Here is a 21,805-nt window from a genome sequence, read left to right as displayed (position 1 = left end):
CCATTTCTTCAGGATTGTTGAATTTGGTGTGATATAATCTTTCATAGTATTCTAGTATGATCATTTGTATATCTATGATGTTTATGGTATTTTCTCCTCTTTTATTTAGGATTTTGTTTGAATCCTTTCACTTTTTTCCTTAGTGAGTGTAGTCAGGGGTTTGTCAATTTTATTGATCTTTTCAAAGAACCAGCTCTTTATTGTATTAATTTTTTCTATAGTTTTTTGTTCTCTATTTCATATAGTTCTGCTCTCATTTTTATTATTTTCTTTATTCTGCTGACTTTGAGTTGCCTTTGTTCTTCTTTTTCTAGTTCATTAAGATGTAGTGTTAGGTTGTTTACTTGCAAACTCTCTTGTTTCTTGATATAAGCCTGTAATAATGTAAACTTTTCTCTTATTACTGCTTTTGCTGCATCCCCGAAGTTTTGTTGCATTGTCACTCTTGTTTGTCTTTACCTTTTTAGCTGTGTATTACTTCTTCTTTGACACAGTCATCTTTTTGAAGCATTGTATAATTTCCACATTTCTGTGGATTTGTTTACTTCCTTTTTGCAGTTGAATTCTAATTTCAAAGCCTTATGGTCAGAGAATATGCTTAGTGTAAACAAAATGTTATGTGATGTCTATTAAGTTTATTTGGTCTAGTGCATCATTTCAGGCCAATATTTTTCTTATTGATTTCCTGTTTTAATGATCTATCTAAAGCTCTCATTGATCTCCAACTATGATTGTGCTCTTGTCTTTTTCTTTTTTGTTGCTGTTCTATTAGTAGATGTCTTATACATTTTGGTGCTCCCTGACTTGGTACATATATATTAAGAAGCATTGTATCTTCCTGATATAGTGTCCCCTTTATCATTATGAAATGTCCATTTTTGTCTCTTGTTACTTTTGTTGTCTTGAAGTCAGTATATTGCCATGTATTAGTATGACTACATCTGTTTTTCCTTGGGTATTATTTGCTTAGAGAATAATTTTCCAACCTTTCAGTTTCAGTGTACTTTGGTCCTTGCATCTTTGATGTGTCTCCTAAAGGCAGTGTATGGTTGGGTTTTGCTCTTTGAACCAGCCTGCTAATCTTTACTTCTTTATTGGTGAGTTCAGTATATTTACATTTAGGGTAATTATTGACACTTGAGGATTTCCTATAGTCATTTTATGTTTTGTATTCTGGTAGCTCCGTGTCTCATTTGATTTTTCTCTTTTATGTTTCTGTTTTTGCTTTGTTTGGTGATATTCAATAGTTCTTTTCCTTACTTCTTATTTTATTAAAATTAATTTTAATGGGGTGACATTGATAAATAAGGGTGCATATGTTCAGAGAAAACATCTCTAGGTTATTTTGACATTTGATTATGCTGCATTCCCATCACCCAAAGTCCAATTGTCTTCCATCACCTTTTAACTGGTTTTCTTTGTGCCCCTCCCCTCCCCCAACCTCCTCCCTCTCCCCTCCATCCCATAGCCCCCACACTCTTGTCCATGTCTCTGAGTATCATTTTTATGTCCCACCTATGTATGGAATCATATAGTTCTTAGTTTTTTCTGATTTACTTTATTTCACTCAGTATAATGTTATCAAGGTCCATCCATGTATTTCTTCTTTTTTTAATCTATGTTTTTCAGTATAATTTTTTTCATGGGTAGTTTTCATTAGGCTATTAAGAAAAATGTTTTTATATATACAACAGTCCTTTGTCTTATGAGTGCTTCTGCACTCCATCTAGCTTTGCTACTGTAGATCTCTATCCTCTCCCTTTTGTGAGTGCATGTCTATTTATCTATTTATTTAGTGACAGAGACAGAGAGGGACAGAGAGTGGGACAGATAGGTACAGACAAACTGAAAGGGAGAGAGACAAGAAGCATTGACAGGAGGGGGTCTACAGCAGGCCAAGTGACCCCTTGCTCAAGCCAGAGACCTTGGGCTCAAGTTGGTGAGCCTTGCTCAAAGCAGATGAGCCTACACTCAAACTGGCAACCTCAGGCCTCTCCCTTTTTATGTTATTGTTGTCACAGATTCTTCCTTTTATTGTAAACTTGTTGGAGCTTTTACTTGTAGTTTTTATTTGTTTTGTCTTTTGTATCTGGTAAAATATCCACCTTGAGTAGTTCCTGCAATGGGGATTTTCTGGTGATAAATTCCTTTAGTTTTCATATGTCTGGAAGAGTTTTTATTTCTTCTTCATATTTGAAAGATAACTATTTTGAGTATGCTATTCTTGGCTGGTAGTTTTTCCCTTGCAGTACTTTGAATGTTTGGGTCCACTCTCTTCTGGCTTAAAGAGTTTCTGTTGAGCCTGACCAGGTGGTGGTGCAATGGATAGAGCATTGGACTGGGATGCAGAAGACCCAGGTTCGGGACCTCGAGGTCGCCAGCTTAAGTGCAGACTCATCTGGTTTGAGCAAAAGCTCACCAGCTTAGACCCAAGGTCACTGGCTCAAGCAAGGGGTTACTCAGTCTGCTGAAGGCCCACAGTCAAGGCACATATGAGAAAGCAATCAATGAACAATTAAGGTGTCACAACAAACAGCTAATGATTGATGCTTCTCATCTCTCTCTGTTCCTGTCTGTCTGTCCCTGTCTATTCCTCTCTCTGACTCTCTCTCTGTCTCTGTAAAGAGTTTCTGTTTAGAAGTCTGATGATAACCTAATGGGCCTTCCTTTAGATGTTATGTTTTTCTTTTCCCTAGCTGCCTTGAGGATTCTTTCTTTGTCATTGATTTTTGACAGTTTTTTTACAATGTGCCTTGGAGAAGGTCTGTTAGGGTTAAGGTAAATAGTAGCACCTTTTTCTTCTTGGATTCAAGGATCCACCTTTTTCTATAAGCTTAGAAAATTCTTATTAATTACTTATTTTAATTGGCTCTCTATTTCCTTCTTTCTCTCTTCTTTTTTTTCCTTCTATAACCATTATTCTTATATTGCTCTTTCTTATATAGTCAGAAAATTTTTGTAGAGGTCTCTCATTTTTTAAAAATTCTAAAGTCTGTGTCTTTTTCCCTCTATATTATCTCTAGTTGCCTACCTTCAATGCCATTTATTCTCTCCTCTATCTGGCCTGTTCTATTGACTAAACTTGTTGGCTCATTTTTAAATTCATGTATTGAGTTATTCATCTCTGTTTTGAAAGTTTCAATCTCCTTGGTGAAGTACTCCTTTTGCTCATTAATTTGTTTTCTGAGTTCATTAAATTGTCTATCAGTGTTTTCTCACAGGTCATTGAGTTTTTCAGAACTTCAATTTTGAATTCTCTATCATTTAGCTCCATGGTTTTCATGTGATTGAGATTACTTTGTAGAGATTTGTTTCATTTTATTTCTGACTGTGGTTATTTTTCTGGGTAGCCATGGTATTAGTTTTTTTCTGCCTTGATGGCACTTAAGAGTGGTATTGTTATGAAATCAAACAAGAAATGACAAAGCTTTAAAAAATAGAATAAAAAAATTAATGAGAAAAACCACAAAACAAAAAAACAAAACCCCCAAAACTATAAGGACAAAAAAACCCACAAAAACACACATCACCACACAGAAAAAGAAATAAATATAAATATATAAATCAAAAGAAAATAAGAAAAATGAAATGGGGGTGTCATTGTATTTCCAAGTTTTCTCAGTAGGTAGCACTATATTACAAGTTTTAGTTTTGTGAAATTCCCAGGCTGACCTCTGCTGAGATATTGCTGTTATGATGATATAGGCAGTTTTTCCATTGTAATGATGGATGGGGCCAGTTTCGAAGGCTTCACATCGTTAGCCAGTGATGGACAGTCTTTTGAGCTTGGTGTGTTAAAATTCACCAAAAAAGGCCCTGGCCGGTTGGCTCAGTGGTAGAGTGTCGGCCTGGCATGCGGGGGAACCAGGTTCGATTCCCGGCCAGGGCACATAGGAGAAGCGTCCATTTGCTTCTCCACCCCCCCTCCTTCCTCTCTGTCTCTCTCTTCCCCTCCCGCAGCCAGGGCTCCATTGGAGCAAAGATGGCCCGGGCACTGGGGATGGCTCCTTGGCCTCTGCCCCAGGCGCTAGAGTGGCTCTGGTCGCGGCAGAGCGATGCCCTGGAGGGGCAGAGCATCACCCCCTGGTGGGCAGAGCGTCGCCCCTGGTGGGCGTGCTGGGTGGATCCCGGTCGGGCGCATGCAGGAGTCTGTCTGACTGTCTCTCCCCGTTTCCAGCTTCAGAAAAATACAAAAAAAAAAAAAAAAAAATTCACCAAAAAAAATCAAGCATAACTCAGGTGGTGTGTCACTTCGAGAAAAACAGCCTAACCGGAAGTCCCAGAACTAGATGCTCTGTGCCCAGAACTGGAAGTTCTGTTGTTTTGGCCTACAGACCTCTGGCACAGTGTGTCTATACTACAGCAAATGTTTTATCCTCGGCTACTGCACCTGACCGTGCAGGAGCTGAGGATGAAATGTCCTTCTCGGCATGTGGCCCCATACTTCTCTAATATGTGGCCGCATGTCATCGAAAATGGCTACATGTGTCAGTGCTGACACGTGTGTCATAGGTTTGCCATCATGGTCTTTAGCAATGATGATTCCAGGTCTCAGGGTACTCTTCCTCATGTCTCAAGTTACCAAACACAGATATTCTCCATTCTTTAGGGAAAAAAGTGGCCCTGTAGAATCAGCTGTAGGGTATGTCTCTGCCACACTTCACACCCTATGAAGGGAGGAAGTCACAATCTGGGAAGCTGAGGGGCTGCACTTTGCACTTCTTTGTCTGTCTGCCGAGTGTGAGCTGCTAGCAGACCAAGCAAACCCTGAGCTCTACCATGGTTTTGGTTCAGTACTTCTCAAACTGCCCCCCCATCTCTCCACTCTTCCTGGCATAAGAAGACCCAGTCACTCTTAGTTTCTTCCCTCTCCAGAACCCTGGCAGATGAAAACTTACAGCCCAGGCCTCTCTCCTCTCCGGAACTCCACTGTGAGTGCTTTGTATCTTCCTCTCCCGTTCTCCATCTTTCCCATCTTTAGTCAATTGGTTGTGTGGATCTTTTCAGACAATTCTACAAGCCAAGCTGGTGCTCCTTTGCTGCATTATAGCTGTTTAATTTGTTGAAATCTCTAGGTGACAGATCAAGAGTATCTTTCACACTGCCATTATTCCTACGCTATCTAGATTAATTCTTATATACTCATCTAAGAGTCAGCTGGTTCAGAAAAGACTTTTCTCCAAGAGCAACTAGGAGGTACTGCTTTTGAACATTCTTTTTGGTTCAAGGTTTTTAAAGATAATCATTGCCCAATATTCTAGCTAAAGTTGTTCTTGCAAGTTTCTGCAAGGTCTCAGTAGGGCAGGGAGGTCACAGCTACACTCTGTGGAGCCTTTGGTGCCTCTGAAGAGAGGAAAAACCAGGGACAACAGGCATTAGCCTGTGTGCCTGCCTCCCTGAGGAGAGATGCTCATGCTGGGAGCTCATGTCCCGGACATTGATAGTGCATGCCCAGCACCATGAGCATGTGCCCTGATCAACAATTATTTTACAATTAATAGCTTGTACTTCTTTTCCCCTTCTGCTCTTTCACCCATCTTCCCACCTTTCTCCCCTCTAGCAATCATCAGTTTATCCTCTGTGCCTATGAGTCTATTTCTGTTTTAATATATATATATATTTTTTGTTTGTTTGTTTGTTTTGTTTTGTTTTCTCAGATTCCTCATGTGAGTGAAGTTGTAAATTATTCATCTTTATCTGTCTGGCTTATTTCACTTAGCATAATACCCTCTACTTATATCCACATTGTCACAAATGGCAATATTTTATTTTATTTTATTTTTTCATAGATTCCAGCTTCTGGTGTGCTTTGTGACCTGGCACCCAGTTTGGTCCTCATTCCAGCCCTAGCAATCACTGATGAAGAAGTGTAAAGTGCTTTACACAGAGTAAGTCACTTAATCCTGACCCTTTGAGGTAGGTATTATTGTCATCCCACTTTATAGATAGGGAAAGTGAAGCATAGAGAGGTTGAGATCTTGCCCAAGGTAACACAACAGTCTAGAGGTCAAATTAGGTCAAACCCAGACAGTCTATTCCAGAGCCAGCTGTTTCAACCACTTTGATATGCTGACTTTCTGAGAAAGAGGAAGAAGCACAGACAGAGATAGCAGAGAATGGGAGGCAGAAAGAACAAGAGAGTGGGAGCAAGGTAGAAGAGGACAGTCAGTTCTGGGGAAAAGGGTTCTATAAATAAATAGGCAACCAAGAGACTGGGTTAAACAAAGACAAACTGGTTTATTTTCTGCAGGACTTCTTGGGGGCATTTAAAATGCTAAGGTGTCTGACCTGTGGTGGCACAGTGGATAAAATGTCGGCCTGAAATGCTGAAATCACTGGTTCAAAACTCTAGGCTTGCCCAGTCAAGGCATGTACAAGAAGCAACTACTACCTATGAGTTCATGCTTCCCTCTTCTCTCCTACTTTCTCTCTCTCTCTCTCTCTCTCTCTCTCCTCTCTCTAAAATCATCAAATAAAATCTTTATTTAAAAAAAATTGCTAATGTGCTCTGTAAATAACTCACTAAAAGGGGAGGGTAGTTTACAGAAGATCCCAGACTATTTGACAACTTTTATTTTTGAAAGACCCATTATCATCTCCCAGGTCTGTGGCTCTGAGGGAGCACATTCTGGGAAGTACTCATTTGTCAGAATAAAGCACTAATTTTTAGAATCAGACACTCAGTCTCAAGCCTCATCTTCACCATTTATTTGTTATGCCAAAGACACTTGAGCAAGTTTCTGCCCCTCTTTGCTACTCAGATTTTCTTATCTGGAAAATATGGATACCTGCCCTATAGAGTCATTGTGAGAGTGGAAATGAGACCCAAAATAAAAGGGCTTGGCACATAGTAAGTGCTCAGTAAATGAATGCAGAGTGACCACACAGAGAGACACAGAGACTGAGACCAAGGCTAAGAAAGACATGTCTAGAAAGAGGGATTCTTGATATTACCAAGACAGAGAAACTGAAGCCAAGGTGATGGTGAGCTAGTGAGGAACACAGCAAGCAAACACTCATTCATTCAACAAACATTTGTTGGGTACCTAGTGCGTGGCAGGCTCTATTCTAGGCATTGGGGATACAGCAGTGTACATACCTAGGCTATCACAGAGCAACCATTCTAGTGTAAGGGAAAGATGACAATGAAACAGAGATAAATATAGAATTTTAGAAAGTGACAAGGTAATATTCAGGCATCATACCCTGGTTTGTGCTTCCTGGTTATTTCCCTCAAACATCCATTTTGCTCGGTCAGGTCTCTTGTGTAATGAGTGTGAAGTGATTTGATCACTACACTGGAGTATGGTAAGTCTTATTATCAGGGTAGGAGGCATTATGTTAGAAATTGTGATACCTGAGGCTGTGACTGTAAGGGTGAGGCAAAAAGGCAGGCAGGTCAAAGAGAGGATCCGAGATGACCAAAGAAATATGAAGCCCAGAGACTGAAGAACAGAAATATAGACATAGACACAAAGGAAAATGAAGGCACACTGAGACAGCAAAGAACAGGAGTGGATGTTGAGGGAGTTAGTGAGAGGTGAGGAGTATAGTGAGGGGCTGAGGAAACTAATGAGGGGCTGTGGTGATAGTGAGGGGTGAAGAGGATACTGAGGGCTAAAGAAGCTGGTGAAAGGCAGAGGAATAATGAGGTGCTTAGAGGACAAGTGAAGGGTTGAGTGGGACGGTGAGGGGCTGAGGGGGATAGTGAGAAAAAAGTTAATGGTGGGGGTTAAGGGCATCGAGAGGGGCTGAGGTAGCTGGTGAGGGAATGAGAGGGATAATGAAAGGCTGATGGTGGTATTGAGGAGCTGAGTGAGATAATGAAGGCCTAAGACCAAGAGATCAAAAGAGACAGAAACACAGAAGTGGGGAGACGACGAGGCAGAGGCCCATGTAGAGGGTTAGAGTAACAAACTGGGAGACATGGACAAATGAACATGGAGATACGCAGAGTCAGAAACACAGAAAAACAAACACAAATAGGCAAAAATGCCCAGAGACACAGAGAGCAGAGAGAAAGACAGTGTAATCAGGACCCAAAGGGGCCAGCCACAGAGATGACTGCCGGCCAGGATGGGCAGACAGACACATGGAAGCCCCTTGGGACTCAAGGCTACAGATGAGGGCTCAGTATGGGCTAGTGTTCACATTGTACCTGTTCACAGCTCACCTGTTCATGGTGCACCTGGGCCCGGCTCCAGTGGTTGCGCTATGCAGTTATGAGGTGCTTCATGAAGCTCTGGTAGAGCAGGTAGTCACCTTTAGAGGGCACCTGGAGATGGCCATTTCCAGGAAGACCAACCAGGAAAACAGTGAGGCCAGGTGGAGTGTGGGGTGGAGGGCAGGGCTCTAAGGCTCTTCACATCCAAGTTTCCCACCAGATGCATCTCCATTCAGTGGTTAAGTGCCCAGGGAATGGAGCCAGAGGACCTAGGTTCAAACCCCAGCACAGTCTGTATGATGACTAACTGGTGGGTTATTTAATGTCTCAGTGCTTGTCTTTCCTCATTTTTTAAAATGAGATTAATTATGCTCATCCACACACCAATCCTCAGGGATGCTGTGAGATTTCAGTCAGTTAATATATGTAAAGCATTTAGACAGACCCTGGCACATAATATGTGTTCAATAAGCGTTGACTTTTTTTTCTAAAAATTATTTTATGCACCTAAAGTTTTACTATAAATCCTCTTTTGTCCATTTACATGTTATAATGCCCTATTTGCCCTGGAAAACTGTGTAAAATTAAGTTCATGAAAGAAACCAGACATAAAAGGTCATATATTGTATGATTCCATTGATAGAAAATATCCGGAATAGGCAAATCCACAGGCACAGTAAGTAGAGGGGGTGGTTGCCAGGGGCTGGGGAAGGGAGAGTGGGGATTGACTGCTAAATGGACAAAGGATTTTCTATTGGGGAGATGAAAAAGTTCTGGAATTAGACAGTGGTGTGATTGTATAGAGTGCTGATGAGTCTAGATGCTATTTCGAGAGCTACAGCTGTATCAGGTTTTGAAATTATCTGTGGTTTCCATTGGTGACAAAGTTGATTACGACTGTTCCTGTGATCTCCCTTCATAACTGAAGGAAAGGTTAACTTTCATATAAGATTAGTGAGAAGGATGCAATTTTGTTTTTCATCCAAGTTCATGGGCCCCCTAAATGCTAGAGGTAGGGGTACCTGCACACTAGTTAAACAATTCCAGGTCTAGAGGCTTCAAACCTATACCCCGGAGTGTTCAATGTCTGGATTTAAAAGCTAACTCTGCCAAGTGTAAGTTATGGCAAGTGGCTGTCACCCTGGGCCTCAGTTTTTTCATCTTTGAAATAGGGAGGTCTACAATTTTTCCCAAGTTGTTATAAACGTTAAACAAAAATACAGATGAAATGCACCACAAAATAAATAAGTACTTAATAGCCACATGCAGCAAGCAGCTACCATATTGGACAATGAAGCTTTAACCCCCTGTGTGACATTGAGTTAAACACTAAACTTCTCTGTGCTTCACTCTCTCCATCTACAAAGTGAGGATGACAACATTACCTACTTCAAAAGGTAGATTTCAGTGAGTTACTTTGTGTAAAGCATTTCATGCCTTTCCATCTGTGGTGTCTGGGGCTGGAATGAAGACCTAAACTTGAAACCAGATCACACAGCACAGTAGTGCTAGGATATGAGGTCAGGAAAGTCCACGGTGACACCTCTCCAAGGTTAGAAAAATGCAGATTCCACCCTCAATTCAAGAGGTCAGGATAGTCTGTCCTTTCCTCCTGGGTCAGAAGTATATGACTTCACTTCAGGATCAAAGTCTTGGGCCCAGCTAGGAGTTTGCCTAACATTGCAGGAAAGATGCTGGCCCACCTCCTCCCATTCCCTTTGATAGGAAAGACACAGAGAGAGGTGGAATGCCAGGTCCAGGCCACAACAGGTGAACATGGATACACTCATTCCCCTATCTAGCAATAGGAACCGAGCCTGCCAGAGTCTCAGAGCGATGACAGAGACAGACACCAGCCCAATGGACATCAATCAAACTAGGCCCAGCTTCTGAACTTCTGGAGCTCACAGTCCAAAGGCAGAAACAGACTCTGAGACAGAGAGAATAACAAGAAATAGACGCATGCACTCAGATTATCAGAGAGGATCAGAGAAACATCCTATACAGTAAAGACAGAACCAGATGCAGAGAGAGAACTTCCCAGCACTGGCCAGAGCAGTCAGAACCACCCTGTCCCCCCTGCCAGGTCTCTGTCTCTCTGTCTTTCTCCACCAGAACCCCTCCATCTCTTAGTCTCTCTCACCAGTTCTGTCTCTCCACCTCCTTCTGTATCTCCCATCACCCCCATCTGTGCCTGTCACAGGAAGGAGGGTAAAGGAATGGGGTCTGAAGACAGACACTGAGCACCTGAAGGCCCTAAAAACACATGGACAGGGAGATGCATGAACACAAAAGCACACACAGACTCACGCACAAGGACACACACCACCACCACCACCATGCAAAATAAGCCTGCACACATGCAATAATATATACATAAGCATATGAGCCTCATGCACAGAAACACACCAGCACATCCATAGAAATACAAACACCCCTTCACATATAAAAATCAGGCAAGTACACATACAATGCAAGCAGACATGGGCAAACATGCAAGCATAAACCACAAACCAGGCCACAACAAGTAGACAGTGCATGCTCACCCATACCCACAAAAATAAGAACACATGTTTGCTCTCAAGCACTCGTGTTGATCTTGGTAACTACCACAGTATCTTTGCCATCATCTGGGGAGGAAGTGCTAGGGTGGGAGGGAACAGTGTACTGGGCAGGAAGTATGGCCTCCATGAACCTCTGTTCCAAGCTCACCTTCCTGGACATTGACAGAGGGAAGGCGGGGAATGGATAAATTTACATAACTGGGTGGGGCGGCAGGCTCAGGATAAAAGGCCCAAGTTGAGGCTGCAACAGGCTGGAAGGCAACCACACTGAGACCATGGAGCTCAGTGTCCTCCTCCTCCTTGCTCTCCTCACAGGACTCTTGATTCTCCTGGCCAGGGACTACCCAAAGGCACATGGCCACCTTCCACCAGGCCCCCATCCTCTGCCCTTTTTAGGGAACTTTCTGCAGATGGACAGAAGAGGTCTACTCAAAACCTTCCTGAGGGTGAGAGGCAGGGGGACAAGGTCTGAGGGTAAAACTGTCTTTGTACTTGGGGGTCACTTACCAGAAGGAGTAAGGAAGGCCTCCTTCCAGGCTCAGGGGTGGGGTGTGTGAAGATTGGTGAGTAAGAGGCATGCAGGTGAAGCACTGGTAAATGGTGGTCAGATAGGCTGAGACATCTTGCTCAGTAGGAAGTGTGTGGGCTCTCTCTCTGGATTGGGCAAGTGGGCATGAAGAGGTGTCTGGGTATGGGCCATGGGTATAGAAATCCACATCTTCTGCCACCTTCTGTCAAGTTCCTGGGTACCTGCACACTTTTGGGGCAGACAGAAAAGAGGGCAGTGGCATCAGTCAAATAGGTTTCTATTCTGTCAACAAAAGAAAGGTAAGGCTGGTTCATGCCAATGCCAGGACAATGGGAGGAGGGAGGGAGAGCAGGAGGCCAGCTAAGGGTGCTTATCAATAATGAACATTAATGCACTATACATAATACATGACACTACTAATGGAGTGTTTACTAGGCTCTCTGTAACATGGCTTTTCAGGCCTAATTTTATGTTTGACTGTCTATTTATTTATTAATAATATAATCTACTACACCATGAACTCACTTCTCAATGGGAGAACTGTAACAATGACAGTAACTTCCAGTTAACTCTTGCTTTTTGGTCCCGTCTCCATGCTTTCCTCCCCAGCATGGTGAGTACACTCCTGAATTTTTGGCTTGTCATTACTTTTATTTATTTATTTTTATTTTTAAACTTTTCCATTCATTATTTGAGAAAGAGGGAGAGAGAAAGGGAGAGAGAAGGAAGGAGAGAGAAAGAGGGAGAGAGAGAAAGGGAGAGAGAAGGAAGGAGAGAGAAAGAGGGGGAGAGAGAAGGAAGGAGAGGGAAAGAGGGAGAAGTATCAATTTGTTGTTTCCCTTAGTTGTTTTATTTAGTTGTGCATTCATTGATTGCTTTTTGTATGTGTCCTAACTGAGAGTTGAACCAGCAACCTTGGGTATGATGGATTGACACTTTTTCTTTTGATTTTTTAAATAGGATTTTAAGGTTTTCTTTCTTTTATTTTTTTTATTGATTTTAATTTGTTGTGTTTACATAGTTACAAGTGTATCTCTGACTATATCTCCCTTCTTCCCCCCCATTTTCTCCTTAATACCTCCTTTGCCCCCTCCCCCCACCACCTTCCCCTTTTCCCTCCATGATTTACTATTCTGCCCTGTATCTCTCTAGTATGTGTATATACTTTCACTAATGTCTTACTTTTCTTACATCTCTTCCTTTCATCCCCTTTCCCTCTGCCTCTTTCCCTCTGGACTCTTTGACCCATTTTCTGCCTCTCTTCCATTCCTCAGTTCACATTGTTCATTAGATTCCTCATATGAGTGAGGTCATATGATATTTTTCTTTGTCTGCCTGGCTTATTTCGCTTAGCATAATAGATTCCAGGTCCATCCATGTTGTCTCAAAGGGTAAGATTTCCATCTTTTACACAGCTGCATAGTATTCTATTGTGTAAATGTACCAAAGCTTTTTAATCCACTTGTCCACTGATGGACACTTGGGCTGTTTCCAGAACTTGGCTATTGTAAACAATGCTGCAATAAACATGGGGGTGCATTTCTTCTTTTGAATCAGTGATTTGTTATTCTTAGAATATATTCCTAGAAGTGGGGTAGCTGGGTCAAAAGGCAGTTCCATTTTTAATTTTTTGAGGCATCTCCACATTGTTTTCCACAGTGGCTGCACCAGTCTGCATTCTCACCAGAAGTGCAGGAGGGTTCCCTTTTCTCCACACCTTCGTCAGCACTTATTCTGTGTTGTTTTGTTAATAAGCGCCACTCTGACAGGTGTGAGGTAGTATCTCATTGTGGTTTTAATTTGCATTTCTCTAATTATTAGTGATGTTGAATATTTTTTCATATGCCTATTGGCCATTTGTATGTCCTCTTTGGAGAAGTGTCTATTCAGTTCTTCTGCCCAATTTTTGATTGGATTCTTTACTTTCCTGGTGTTGAGTTTTACAAGTTCCTTGTAGACTTTGGTTATAGAATGTGTTGGTGAATATGTCCTCCCATTGTGTGGGTTGTCTTTTTATTTCGTTCATGTTGTTTTTTGCTATGCAAAAGCCTTTTAGTTTAATATAGTCCCATTTTTTCATCCCGTCCTTTATTTCACTTGCCCGTGGAGTTAAATCAGAAAATATATTGCAGTGAGAGATGTTGGAAGGCTTACTGCCTATGTTTTCTTCCAAGATGATCATAGTTTCATGACTTACATTCAAGTCTTTTATTTATTTTGAGTTTATTTTTGTGAATGGTGTAAGTTGGTGTTCTAGTTTCATTGTTTTGCATGTATTTGTCCAATTTTCTCAGCACTATTTATTAAAGAGACTGTTTTTACTCCATTGTATGCTCTTACCCCCTTTGTCAAATATCAATTGACCATAAAAGTGTGGGTTTATTTCTGGATTCTCTGTTCTGTTCCATTGATCTGTATACCTGTTCTTATGTCAGTACCAAGCTGTTTTGAGTACAATGGCCTTGTAGTATAACTTGATATCAGGAAGTATGATACCCCCAACTTTACTCTTCTTTTTCAAGATTGCTGAGGCTATTCCTGTTCTTTTTTGGTTCCATATAAATTTTTGGAATATTTGTTCTATATCTTTCAAGTATGACAATGGTATTTTAATAGGAATTGCATTGGATTTATATATTGCTTGGTGTAGTATAGACATTTTTTTTAAATATTAATATTTTTTTATTAAATTTAATGCAGTGACATTGATAAATCAGGGTACATATGTTGAGAGAAAATATCTCTAGATTATTTTGACATTTGATTGTGCTGTATACCCCTCCCACAAAGTTAAATTGTCTTCTGTCACCTTCTATCTGGTTTTCTTTGTGCCCCTCCCCTCCCCTAACCCCTCTCTCCTTCTTCACCCCCTCCCCCCTCCCCCAACCCCCCCGCCCCTGTTGCCATCACATTCTTGTTCATGTCTCTGAGTCTCATTTTTATGTCCCTTCTATGTATGGATTCATCTCAGTTTTTTTTTCTGATTTACTTATTTCACTCCGTATAATGTTATCAAGGTCCATCCATGTTATTGTAAATGATCTGATGTCATCATTTCTTATGGCTGAGTAGTATTCCATAGTATATATGTACCAAAGTTTTTTAATCCACTCGTCCTCTGACGGACTCTTGGGCTGTTTCCAGATCTTCGCTATTGTGAACAATGCTGCCACAAACATGCGGGTGCATTTCTCCTTTTCGAGCCGTTCTATGGTGTCCTTGGGGTATATTCCTAAAAGTGGGATAGCTGGGTCAAAAGGCGGTTCGATTTTCAGTTTTTTGAGGAATCTCCATACTGTTTTCCACAGTGGCTGCACCAGTCTGCATTCCCACCAGCAGTGCAGGAGGGTCCCCTTTTCTCCACATCCTCGCCAGCACTTATTCTGTGTTGTTTTGTTGATAAGCGCCATTCTGACTGGAGTAAGGTGATATCTCATTGTGGTTTTAATTTGCATTTCTCTAATGATTAGTGATGTTGAGCATTTTTTCATATGCCTATTGGCCATCTGTATGTCCTCTTTGGAGAAGTGTCTATTCATCTCTTTTGCCCATTTTTGGATTGGGTTGTTTGTCTTCCTGGTGTTGAGTTTTACAAGTTCTTTATAAATTTTGGTTATTAACCCCTTATCAGACGTATTGTCAAATATGTTCTCCCATTGTGTAGTTTGTCTTTTTATTCTGTTCTTGTTGTCTTTAGCTGTGCAAAAGCTTTTTAGTTTGATATAGTCCCATTTGTTTATCCTGTCTTTTATTTCACTTCCCCGTGGAGATAAATCAGCAAATATATTGCTCCGAGAGATGTCGGAGAGCTTACTGCCTATGTTTTCTTCTAAGATGCTTATGGTTTCACGGCCTACATTCAAGTCTTTTATCCATTTTGAGTTTATTTTTGTGAGTGGTGTAAGCTGGTGATCTAGTTTCATTTTTTTGCAGGTAGCTGTCCAATTTTCCCAACACCATTTGTTAAAGAGGCTGTCTTTACTCCATTGTATTTCCTTACCTCCTTTGTCAAATATCAGTTGTCCATAGAACTGTGGGTTTATTTCTGGGTTCTCTGTTCTATTCCATTGATCTATATGCCTGTTCTTATGCCAGTACCAGGCTGTTTTGAGTACAATGGCCTTGTAGTATAACTTGATATCAGGAAGTGTGATACCTCCCACTTTATTCTTCTTTTTTAAGATTGCTGAGGCTATTCGTGTCCTTTTTTGGTTCCATATAAATTTTTGGAATATGTGTTCTATATCTTTGAAGTATGTCATTGGTATTTTAATTGGTATTGCATTGAATTTATAAATTGCTTTGGGTAATATAGACATTTTAATGATGTTTATTCTTCCTAACCATGAGCACGGTATATGCTTCCACTTGTTAGTATCTTCCTTGATTTCTTTTATCAATGTTTTGTAATTTTCCGAGTACAAGTCTTTAGTCTCCTTGGTTAAGTTTACTCCTAGGTACTTTATTTTTTTGGTTGTAATTGTGAAGGGGATTGTTTCCTTAATTTCTCTTTCTGACTGTTCATTGTTGGTGTATAAAAATGCTTCTGATTTCTGAGTATTGATTTTATATCCTGCCACTTTGCTGAATTTATTTATCAGGTCCAGTAGTTTTTTGACTGAGACTTTAGGGTTTTCTATATACAATATCATATCATCTGCAAATAATGATAGTTTTACTTCTTCTTTTCCAACTTGAATGCCTTTTATTTCTTCTTCTTGTCTGATTGCTGTGGCTAGGACTTCCAGGACTATGTTAAATAAGAGTGGTGAAAGGGGGCACCCCTGCCTTGTTCCTGATCTTAAGGGTATTGCTTTTAATTTTTGTCCATTGAGTATGATGTTGGCTGTGGGTTTCTCATAGATGGCTTTTATCATGTTGAGGTATGTTCCCTGTATTCCCACTTTGCTGAGAGTTTTGATCATGAATGGGTGCTGGATTTTATCAAATGCTTTTTCTGCATCTATTGAAATTATCATATGGTTTTTCTCCTTCTTTTTGTTTATGTGATGAATCACATTGATTGATTTACGAATATTGTACCAGCCTTGCCTCCCCAGAATAAATCCCACTTGATCATGGTGTATGATTTTTTCCATATATTGTTGGATCCGGTTTGCTAATATTTTGTTGAGGATTTTAGCATCTATATTCATCAGAGATATTGGCCTATAATTTTCTTTCTTTGTGTGGTCTTTGCCTGGTTTTGGAATCAGAATTATGCTCGTCTCATAAAAGGAGTTTGGAAGTCTTCCTTCCTCTTGAATTTTTTGAAATAGTTTGAGAAGGATAGGAGTTAGTTCTTCTTTGAATATTTGGTAGAATTCCGTTGTGAAGCCATCTGGCCCCGGACTTTTCTTTGTTGGGAGTTTTTTGATAACTGTTTCAATCTCCTTTGGTGTAATTGGTCTGTTTAAGTTTTCTGATTCTTCCAGATTGATTTTTGGAAGATTGTACGTTTCAAGGAATTTGTCCATTTCATCTAGGTTGTCTAGTTTTTTGGCATACAGTTCTTCATAGTATTTTCTTAAAATATTTTGTATTTCTGTTGTGTCAGTTGTTATTTCTCCTCTCTCATTTCTAATTTTATTTATTTGAGTCCTCTCTCTCTTTTTCTTGGTGAGTCTACTTAAAGGTGCATCAATCTTGTTTACCTTTTCAAAGAACCAGCTCCTAGTTTCATTGATCCTCTGTATTGTTTCTTTAGCCTCTATGTCATTTATTTCTGCTCTGATCTTTATTATTTCCTTCCTTCTACATTTGGGCTTTACTTGCTGTTCTTTTTCTAATTCTTTTAGATGCAGGGTTAAGTTGTTTATTTGAGCTTTTTCTAGCTTCTGAAAGTGTGCCTGTAGTGCTATGAACTTCCCTCTCAGCACTGCTTTCGCTGTGTCCCATAAATTTTGAGTTGTTGTATGCTCATTGTCATTTGTTTCTAGGAATTTCTTTATTTCTTCTTTGATCTCATTCTTAATCCATTCATTATTTAACACCCTGCTATTTAGTTTCCATGTGTTTGAGAATTTTTGAGCTTTTCTGCTGTGATTCATTTCTAGTTTCATGCTGTTGTGATCGGAGAAAGTGCTTGATATGATTTCAGTCTTCTTAAATTTGTTGAGAGCACTTTTGTGCCCTAACATGTGGTCTATCCTAGAGAATGTACCATGAGCACTTGAAAAGAATGTATATTCTGCTGCTTTAGGGTGAAAGGTTCTGAAGATATCTATTAAATCGAGTTGATCTAGTGTTTCCAATAAGTCTGCTGTTTCTTTGTTAATTTTCTTTCTTGAGGATCTATCTAGTGATGTTAGTGGGGTATTGAAATCCCCTACTATTATAGTATTGCTGTTGATCTCGCCCTTTAAATCCATCAAAATCTGTTTTATATATTTGGGTGCTCCTATATTAGGTGCATAGATATTTATAATAGTTATATCTTCCTGTTGGATTACTCCCTTTATCATTATGTCATGGCCTTCTTTATCTCTTACTATATCCTTTGTTTTAAAGTCCAATTTGTCTGATATAAGTATTGCTACCCCAGCTTTTTTTTCATTTCCGTTTGCATGAAACATTTTTTTCCATCCTTTTACCTTCAATCTGTGTGTGTCTTTTGTTCTAAGGTGTGTCTCTTGTAGACAACATATGTATGGGTCCTGTTTTCTTATCCACGCAGCTACCCTATGTCTTTTGATTGGATCATTTAATCCATTTACCTTTAAGGTTATTATTGATATGTAGTTGTTTATTGCCATTTTCTTCTTTAAAGGTGTATTCCTTTTTCTTTTTTTTTTTCTGTATTCTTTTCCCACTTTATCTGTTTACACCAGGCCCCTTAATATTTCCTGCAGCATTGGTTTGGTTGTAATGAATTCCTTGAGTTGTTTTTTGTCTGGGAAGCTTTTTATTTCTCCTTCAATTTTAAACGATAGCCTTGCTGGATAAAGTAGTCTTGGTTGTAGGTTCTTGTTCTGCATTACTTTGAATATTTCTTGCCATTCCCTTCTGGCCTCAAGTGTTTCTGTTGAGAAGTCAGATGTCATCCTTATGGGGGCTCCTTTGTAGGTGATAACTTTTTTTTCTTTTGCATCTTTTAATATTTTCTCTTTATCGCTTAGCTTTGGTATTTTAATTATGATGTGTCTTGGTGTAGGTTTCTTTGGGTTTCTCTTTAATGGAGTCCTCTGTGCTTCTTGGATTTGTGAGAGTTTCTCTTGCATTAATTTAGGGAAGTTTTCAGCTATGATATGATTGAACAAAGTCTCTATCCCTTGTTCTTTTTCTTCTTCTTCAGGAACCCCTATGATGCGGATGTTATTTCTCTTCATGTTGTCACAGAGCTCTCTAAGAGTTTCCTCTGACTTTTTGAGTCTTTTTTCTCTTTTCTTCTCTGCTTTCATGCCTTCATTCCAGTTGTCTTCTAACTCGGTGATTCGATCCTCTGCTCTATCTATCCTGTTTTTCATTCCTTCCATTGTGGTCTTTATTTCTGATATTGTATTTGTCGTCTCCAACTGATTCTTTTTTATACTTGCTATTTCTTTATTTAGGTTTTCAAACTCCCCCTCCATTGTTGTTCTAAGATCCCTAAGCATCCTTACAATCATTATTTTGAACTCCGCATCTGGAAGTTTGATTATTTCCATATCACTCAGTTCATCTCTCGAAAGTGTCTCTTGTGGTTTCATTTGGATTGCACTCCTTTGTTTTCTCATCTTCTTCTTCTTTTTTTATTTTATTTGTAGAGTTGATTGAGTCTAGGCTTGGTGTTGTCTGCCTCCAGTTTTCAGTTGTGTTATTTTTAGGTCTTCGTGGGTTGGTATCAGCTATTATTTTCGGAAGAGGTGATTCTTAAGCTGAGCCTTGAATGACCATAAGAGGAATGATGTCCTTCCAGACATGGCAGCACCTGCAAAAGCCTCAGAATTGCTTGCCAGTCCAGTCTCTTCTGTTGCCAAAAACTTATATTCAGTGGATTCAATAATATATGGAGTAAGTATTCCCTGGCTATTCCAGTTTTTCCCAGAAAGACTGCAAATCTTAAAAAGATTTGCCTAACCTGTGGTGGCACAGTGGACAAAGCGTCAACCTGGAAACACTGAGGTTGCCGGTTCAAAACCCTGGCTCGCCTGGTCAAGGCACACATGGGAGTTGATGCCTCCTGCTCCTCCCCCTTCTTTCTCTCTCAGTATAGACATTTTAATGATATTTATTCTTCCTATCCATGAACACAGTATATACTTCAACTTGTTTGTATCTTTCTTGATTTCTTTTATCAATGTTTTATAATTTTCTGAGTACAAGTCTTTAACCTCCTTGGTTAAATTTAGTCATAGATACTTTATTTTTTTTATTGCAATAGTAAAGGGGATTGTTTTCTTAATTTCTTTTTTTTGAGAGTTCATTGTTGGTGTATAAAAATGCCACTGATTTCTGAATATTGATTTTTATATCCTGCCACCTTGTTGAGTTCATTTATCAGTTCCAGTAGTTTTTTGACGGAGACTTTAGGGTTTTTTATGAACAGTATCATGTCATCAGCAAATAATGAAAATTTTACTTCTTCTTTTTCAATTTGGAGGCCTTTTATTTTTCCTTCTTGTCTGATTGCTATAGCTAGGACTTCCAGAACTATGTTGAATAAGAATGATGTAAGAAGGCATCCCTGCCTTGTTCCAGTTCTTAAGGGGACTGCTTTTAATTTTTGCCTATTGAATATGATGTTGGCTGTGGGTTTGTCATAGATGGCCTTTATCATGTTAAGGTATGTTCCCTGTATTCCCACTTTGCTTAGAGTTTTGATCATAAATGGGTGCTGGATTTTATCAAATGCTTTTTCTGCATCTATTGATATTATCATGTGATTTTTCTCCTTCCTTTTATTTATGTGATGAATCAAGTTGATTGATTTGAGAATATTGTACTGGCCTTGTTTCCCTAGAATAAATCCCACCTGATCATGATGTATAATTTTTTTTGTGTATTGCTAGATCCAGTTTGCTAATATTTTGTTGAGAATTTTAGCATCTAAGTTCATCAGGGATATTGGCCTATAGTTTTCTTTTTTTGTAGTATCTTTGCCTGGTTTTGGAATGAGGATTATATTCACCTCATAAAAGGAATTTGGAAGTTTTTCCTCCTCTTGAATTTTTTGAAATAGCTTGAGAAGGATAGGAGTTCTTTGAATATTTGGTAAAATTCACCTGTGAAGATATCAGGCCCAGGAATTTTGTTTGTTGGGAGTTTTGTGATAACTCCTTCAATCTGTTTTGGTGTAATAGTTTGTTTGGGTTTTCTTATTCTTCAAGATTGATTTTTGAATGATTATATTTTTCAAGGAATTTGTCCATTTCATCTAGGTTATCCCATTTTTAGGCATACAGTTCTTCATAGTATTTTCTTACAATCCTTTGAATTTCTGCTGTGTCAGTTATTACTTCTCCAATCTCATTTTAAATTTTATTTATTTAAGCTCTCTCTCTTTTTTTTCTTCTTCTTGAGTCTGGTTAAAGTTTCATCAATTTTGTTTGCCTTTTCAAAGAACCAGCTCTTGGTTTCATTAATGTTCTGTATTTTTTTTTTAGCCTCTATGTCATTTTTTTCTGCTCTGATCTTTATTATTTCCTTTCTTCTACTTCCTCTGGGCTTTATTTGTTGTTCTTTTTCTAGTTCTTTTAGGTGCAGGGTTAAGTTGTTAATTTGAGCTTTTTCTTGCTTTTTAAGGTATGCCTGTATTGCTATGAACTTCCCTCTCAAGACTGCTTTTGCTGTGTCCCATAAATTTTGAGTTCTTTTATGTTCATTTGTTTCAAGGAAGTTTTTTATTTCTTTCTTGATCTCATTATTAACCCATTCATTACTTAATAGCATGCTATTTAGTCTCCAAGTGTTTGAACGTTTTTCAGTTTTTCTATTGTAGTGGATATCTAGTTTCATGCTATTGTGATCAGGAATGTGCTTGATATTATTTTAATCTTAAAATTATTAAGACTTGTTTTGTGTCCTAACATGTGGTCTGTCCTAGAGAATGCACGGTGATTACTTGAAAAGAATGTATATTCTGCTGCTTTGGGGTGAAATGTTCTGAAGATATCTATTAAATCCAGTTGATCTACTGTGTCATTTAAGGCTACTGTTTCTTTGTTAATTTTCTCTTTGGAGGTTCTATCCATTGATGTTAGTGGGGTATTAAAATCTTCTATTATTATACTATTGCCATTGATCTCACCCTTTATGTCCATCAAAATCTGTTTTAGATATTTATATGCTCCTGTATTAGGTGCATATATATTTATAATAGTTATATCTTCCTGTTGTAATGCTCCTTTTATCATTATGTAGTGACCTTCTTTATCTCTTACTATAGCCTTTATTTTAAGGTTTATTTTGTCAGATATTAATGTTGCTACCCCAGCTTTTTTGCCTTTCCATTTGTGTGAAATATTTTTTTCATCTATTTACTCTCAGTCTATGTGTATCTTTTGTTTTATGGTGGGTCTCCTGTAGACAGCATATGTACAGGGCCTGTTTTCTTATCCATGCAGCTGT

General features: G+C 39.2%; 2 protein-coding genes across 3 annotated transcripts in view; both read left to right on the top strand.

The window, feature by feature from the left end:
* The window catches only part of TGFB1 (transforming growth factor beta 1), a 391,513-nt gene that overhangs the window by 253,546 nt on the left and 116,162 nt on the right, over window positions 1-21,805 (top strand). The window lies entirely within an intron of this gene.
* LOC136313351 (cytochrome P450 2B11-like) overlaps window positions 10,974-21,805 on the top strand; it is a 38,490-nt gene continuing 27,658 nt past the window's right edge. For both annotated transcript variants that reach the window (XM_066243619.1, XM_066243617.1), the window contains exon 1: window positions 10,974-11,174. In XM_066243619.1, the coding sequence (XP_066099716.1) occupies window positions 11,004-11,174 (171 nt within the window). In that variant the 5' untranslated portion in view covers window positions 10,974-11,003. The remainder of the gene's footprint in view (window positions 11,175-21,805) is intronic.

The sequence above is a fragment of the Saccopteryx bilineata genome, chromosome 9 (genome assembly GCF_036850765.1).
Source record: "Saccopteryx bilineata isolate mSacBil1 chromosome 9, mSacBil1_pri_phased_curated, whole genome shotgun sequence".
NCBI classification, from domain to species: domain Eukaryota; kingdom Metazoa; phylum Chordata; class Mammalia; order Chiroptera; family Emballonuridae; genus Saccopteryx; species Saccopteryx bilineata.
Note: the sequence above shows the minus strand (reverse complement) of the source record. Positions and strands in the feature narration are given on the sequence as shown.